Source organism: Ictalurus punctatus, chromosome 26, assembly GCF_001660625.3.
Source record: "Ictalurus punctatus breed USDA103 chromosome 26, Coco_2.0, whole genome shotgun sequence".
Classification (NCBI taxonomy): domain Eukaryota; kingdom Metazoa; phylum Chordata; class Actinopteri; order Siluriformes; family Ictaluridae; genus Ictalurus; species Ictalurus punctatus.
Window position 1 is genome coordinate 3,059,296 of NC_030441.2, and position 6,465 is coordinate 3,065,760.

The 6,465-nt window shown below is 36.1% G+C and overlaps 1 protein-coding gene across 1 annotated transcript; it reads left to right on the top strand.

The window, feature by feature from the left end:
* Window positions 1-1,139: 1,139 nt before the first annotated feature.
* Window positions 1,140-4,810, top strand: LOC108258397 (macrophage mannose receptor 1). The gene is given in 6 exon segments (XM_047151367.2): window positions 1,140-1,234; window positions 1,998-2,039; window positions 2,330-2,541; window positions 2,543-2,717; window positions 2,926-3,270; window positions 3,657-4,810. Coding segments are annotated over 6 exon segments (1,158 nt in total). The 5' UTR covers window positions 1,140-1,218; the 3' UTR covers window positions 4,025-4,810.
* The last annotated feature ends 1,655 nt before the right edge of the window (window positions 4,811-6,465 follow it).

The following is a 6,465-nucleotide window of genomic DNA, read 5'->3' on the forward strand; positions in this document are numbered from 1 at the left end:
AATGGTCGATATGCAATAACACCATAATGTAATAGAGACAGTTATGTCCGTTCGTGGGATTTTCTTTATGTTTCTGTTTATATTTATCTCTCAAATCATTTGTTTTCATCTTTGTATGAATAGATGAATGTTTATTTATAAGCTGTACCATGTCATCACATACAGTTCGGTTTTAATTGTTGGTCTCTCTATACTACTGTCATGTCCCATCATTTCATTTCTAATGCATTAGATTAAGAACTGTAATAACTATTTGAATAATGTTATTCTCACATGAACTAAATCTCAAGTCTTCTTTGGCATTTATTATTTTTTAAAATTTGTAGTTACTTTATATTGGTTATCATTTGCAGAAGTACTGTACACAACATTGTGGTTTACACAGAATCCTGTAAAAAAAAAATCTACATATATATATATATAATCCAGTGTGGGGCAGTGGCTCACCCACGGTGTTTTCATTTCATATGACCTCAAATGAACTTTTTAGGACTTAGGAAACAGAAGAAGTCATTTAGTTTTTAAGATTTTACTCAAACATGCAGATTGTAAAATAGCAGCAAACACAGACCGTGCCTTTACCGTGACCTTAACTATTTGTACACTTACAGTTGTGTAACCTTACAGTCTGTTCATTCAGCTCTCCCTGTTCACCTGTGGATTTTATGCAAATGTACATTTATTAAAAACAACTTTATTCAAATAAATGTCATCTAAATACAAAATATCTTTGTGCTGTAAACTTCCTGATCGCTGGGTCAGTTCCTGGAACTGTCACACTTCTGATACTGAGATTATATCTGTTTTTATGGCCGTGTGGAAAAGAAAGATAATAAATACGCAGAATTTTAGAGTTATGCTCATAATTTTGCCGACGGAACACTGACAAAACAGAAAACAATTTTAAAAAAGGAATCCCTGGTGAGATATTAAAAAGGAACGTCTCAGTTATCAGGTCACCAGCTTACAGAGTCTCATGCAAAGTGTTGGGTACTTCTTGTTCATCAGCACCGGCGGCTAAGATGTCGCCACTGAGATAAACAGGGAAGGCAAAGGGATGGGAGGGGTTGATGAAAGAGGAGAGGGATATAATGAGACGTCTGTCCAGTTCAGGAGCAGAAGGTGAGGAGAAGAAGAAGAAGAGCAGAAAGACGCATAACAAACTCACACCACACACCCCGGGAGGATTTATCAGTATTCACTGCACCAGTAACGTCCATGAGGAACATTACAGGTATCGATATTGTACTTGTTTACATGTTTGTAGTTGAGTTTTACTTTTATTTCTTTTCATAGTAATAATTACAGCAGTGTATTAGAACACATATAATAAGAAATAATGCACAAACTACTGTATAACAGAGTGAAATGTTGTTTTAAATAATAAAGTTTTTAGTTTTTTTACCAAAATGTCATATTATTTCAGTTGCCTTACTGCTCAATTCAGAGAGTATACAAGGAGTGTGTGTGTGTGTGTGTGTGTGTGTGTGTGTGTGTGTGTGTGTGTGTGTGTGTGTGTGTGCACGTTTGTTTGTTCATTTTGCGCTCTATTTTCATCCCAGTGTGAGCGTAAATTCCTACTTAATTTCTGTGTGTTGCTATTTTCTTTGTGTCAAAAAACAATTTTTTTTCACATTCGCGCCATCCTGCTATTTTCATGTTCATCAATGAAGGCATTTGCTCGGACGTAGGTGTAGGAGAAAGGTGTAACTTGGGGCGTGGCTTTGCAAATTCAAATGGGGAGGGGCCTAGGTGATTCTCCACCATAGCTTGTGGACTATTGTTTATCTCGGCCGATCAAAGAAATGTTCAGACTTTCTCTAACTCAATTCATTTCACCAAATTGAAGTGAAAATAAATCATGTTCTGGAGTTGTACGTGTACTTCAGTTGAACTCATATTTAATGTAAACTTAACCCACACTCATTTTAGTTAAAGGACTAGACAGCATAAATGATATACTGTGAATATTGTATTTATATTGTTTATTTTTACAGGGATGAAGGATGAATGGGTTTTTGTTCTCCTGTTCTCCTCAGGTCAGTGTTGTGTGCACTATAGGTTGTGTGTGTTTATGTGTTTATTGGAGAATCACTACTGACAGTCTGACTCTTTTCAGCTCTTGTGCATAAAGCTGATAAATCACGTGTCAGTGTTGTGTGTTTGATCGTTATCTTGATTCACTTATATAAGTGTGTGATTATTAATTTGTGTGTTTATTTATGAGAATCCAGACACATTTTTATGGCATTTGTGCTTTTGGTCTTTCATGATACGGCACCCATAATGATTTTGCAAAAATATTATTATGATTTTATGTTTCTCACAGTAGTATGTGGTATAGGAGCATATATTCCTCATCGCTATCACTTTGTGAATGAGAATAAAACCTGGAGTGAAGCTCAGAATTACTGCAGAGAGAAATACACTGATATGGCCTCCATCAACGACATGGGAGAGATGATGAAGCTGAATTACACACTGAAGAAGGAAACTGTAAAGAAAGCTTGGATCGGTCTACAGAGAGAGGGCACTGGGGAATGGCAGTGGTCTCTGGCAGACCAAACTTTCTACAGACGGAGACACTTACAGAAAGTGGGATAGTAGACAACCAGACAACCAAGGGGGAAATGAGTTCTGTGTTCACATGTATGAAAGCGATGGTTCCTGGAATGATAACACCTGTAATAACACATTCTCTTTTGTGTGTTATGAAGGTAAGAACTTGCTAAAAGTTGTTATTAAAAGCATAAGTAACACTTAATGACTTTACCTTAATGAAAAATATCTGGATGATCTGAGTGGAGTATTTTATTTCTTTGAATTTTTTTTTTTTTTTTTTTTTTGGACTGATGTTATTTTAATGGCAGAAATCTGATTTAGTGATGAATGAGTTGTTCATGATGTAAATTAAATGTCTTTCAGAAAAGAACACAAACACTAGTAGATACATGTTTATTAATGAGAAAAAGACCTGGTATGATGCTCAGACCTACTGCAGAGAGAAACACACCGACCTGGTCAGTGTGAGGAACCAAACTGAGAATGAGGAGATCAAGAAAGTGATTAAAAATTCATCTACTGAAAATGTTTGGATTGGTCTGTTTAATAACTCCTGGAAGTGGTCAGATCAGAGTAATTCCTCATTCAGATACTGGAGCTCTGACAAACCCAGTGGAGGTTTGAACTGTACTGCAGTGAATGTGTCTGATCAAGACCACTGGACCAATGTGAACTGCACAGAAAAACTCCCCTTCATCTGCCATGAGAGTGAGTCACATTACACTTATTCAACATGTCTATTTATTTCATTAGTCGACACAGGATTAGTTATGTCTGTGTTTTTATGATATCAAACACTGAATAGAGAATTTTGCACTGCATATATATATATATATATATATATATATATATATATATATATATATATATATATATATATATATATATATATATATATATATATATATATATATATATATATATATTATAGGCTGTGAAGATGTTGGAATGCATATTTTTACTACAACTTTTTTCCCCCAGAAAAGCTTTGTATCTTGGTGTTTTTGTTGAAAGACTGTCCCTCTGATATATAACACTGACTGCAGAATTTCACACTGTATATATTATAAACTTTTTTCCCCTTGTATGTCCAGATAAGCTGATCCTGATTAATCAGAGTCTGACCTGGAAAGAAGCTCTGAGATACTGCAGGAACCATCATTATGACCTGGTCTCAGTGCGCACTGAGGAGATGCAGCTCTGGGTGAAGGAAGTGGTTCAAAACGCCTCCATCGAACACGTGTGGCTCGGCCTACGTCACACCTGCGCTCTGGGCTTCTGGTACTGGGTGACTGGAGAGATGATCTGCTACCAGGACTGGGCCCCGGGGAACGGGACAGGGTTCGAAGACTGCAGCCATGTGGAGAGAACCGGAGCAGTGCAGTCTGGAGGAAAGCAGCAGTGGATCAGCCTGCCTCAGAGCAACACACTCAACTTCATCTGCTCTATCTATGAAGGTTAGTCAGTATGGTGTTTTCGCTGTAGTAGTTCATGATATCATAAACATTTTCTATATATTTCTTCTAACACATTTAATCACACATGAAGTCTGAGCACCATATGTGCAACATCAGAGAATCCACGTCTTTTTTTTTTGTCATATAGATTTTAAAATGTTTTTTTTCTGCCTCTCAAAATCTTTGATCCTATATGTAATCTGTGTGGCACACATACTCCTTTCATATTTTCCAAGCATTATGTTATTCATGCAGATGATACTCACTATAATAATATAGTTTCTACAATAATATAGTTTCTATAATAATATAGTTTCTATAATAATATAGGGTTTTTTGGGTGAATCAGGGTGAAGGTATTTACTTGTATCACACGTCAGTGTGTTTGGTGTACACATTTATTTTATTATGCTTTCTGGATAATTAATCTGTAAGCAACTACCTAATATTTCATCTTAAATGATCTTCTATGAGCAAATCACACCATAAAGTCATAAATACAGGATGTTTATAACAGCTAAATACATTGATGATAAATTTATTTATGGTCCAAGAAAGCTATGCAATTTGTTTAATACATTTGTGGCTATGTCTCTATTGTTATTTATTTAGTGCAAAAATTCTCTGTTTTTAAACTTGAATAAATGAGTGTGTATTTTTTAAACTGTATTTTTAATCAAGGGACGTTGGTGTCTCTATACCTGTCATGTCCGATTTTTAAGATTTTAATACTGAATGTGGAGTGTAATGATTATTGGAATTAGTTTCTGAAATAAAATAAATCTCACGTAGCGTGTTGAGGTGGTTTTGTTTGTTTGAGTTTTTTTGTAGTTATTTAATATTATTTATAATGACCTGTACACACCCATATTCATTTGCTGTAAATACCGTACACACAGTTATAAACTGTTCGGATTAGTGTTAAGGAAAATACAATTGTAGTGTTGGAAATATAATTTGTAAATTAAATTAAATTAAATTATTTCTACTTGTTAGAATTCCTAAAAAGGAATTCTTGTTCCTTTCTTTTGGTCTCCAACACCAAATGACATCTAAGGCCGTAGAATCATAAAATCAGCATCATATTTGGAGAGTGGAAGGTGTTTGACCGATGAGCAGGTTGTTTTCTTGTAGAACCAATCATAGACCCTTGATGAGGTGAGACAGTCAATCAGACACACTCTCATCCAGACATAGTCAGTTTGTTGAAACCGCCTATTTACTACCTGGATCACCAAAGTTCAAAGAGAACATTCCGATCTGTGTAACACAAAGAACTGAACTTTTCTTCAGAGATTATTTCAAAAACAGCTTCACAGAATGAAGCATTAATCCCAGCATCGTTCATGAGAGAGTTGATTATTTCAGTATTTTGGGGGCGTTTCCGGGATTTTCAGTTCATTAACTACCTTAACTAAATTATCTCAACAATAACTCATGTCCTACAAGCAAATTAGTCGGCTCGTACACAAACGAAGAAGCTGTGGCAATAAATACAATAGCCCTGCTCCTCACCCTAATCTTAACTATTTGTAACCTTTAATACAAGTTGCCTCACCTAATTCAATATCGCAATTTACATTTAAAAATTGACACTGTCTTTGTTTGGAAATGAACAGGAATTGAAGGGAGAGGTGGATGCAGGTGCAGGTCATGTATTGTGGAAATTACAAACAAAAACTAAACAGAGAAAACATCAATATGAACTATGGATTTGAGGCAAGAACCTTCAGATTATAAGCATTAACATTGTACACATAGACACACACATACAGCAACAGCAAAAGCTTGAGGATGAGATGCTGAAAAACTGGAGAGTACATAGTGGTGCTAATCAAGGTGAGATAGAAAACAAGTGTGGGTGATCAGTGAACGTGTGGCTCGGTCATGTGACGTGTAGTGTAGTTCTGCATCATTTGCCACTACCGTGACACAAAGGTTAAACCAAAGAAGCTGCACGCTGTTATTTCAACTGTCTCTGTCCACCCATGGATTTTATGCAAATGCTTGAATAAAAAGCCTCCCTGTTCACACACAAACACACACACACACACACACACACACACACACACACACACACACACACACACACACACACACACACAGACACACACACAAGCACAGCTAGCTGTACATTATTCAAATGAACTCCTCACGGGACCCGAAATGCAAAACACAGTCCATTTCCTGTTACTGGGTTTGAAAACGGTCTTTACCTGGAAACACACAGGTCTGAAATTGTCACGCTACTGATCCTGAGATAATATCTGGTTCGAGGGCAGTATGAGAAAGAGCCGAGAGGAAATATAGAAGAAGGAATGTATAATACATACGCATTGTGTGATCATTATAATCATCATTCTGTCAGTATGAAGTTGATAACATTCAATGGAAAAAAATCAGAAAACAGGTTTCAGGACTCAGTGGTCATCTCTGGTCAGATTTT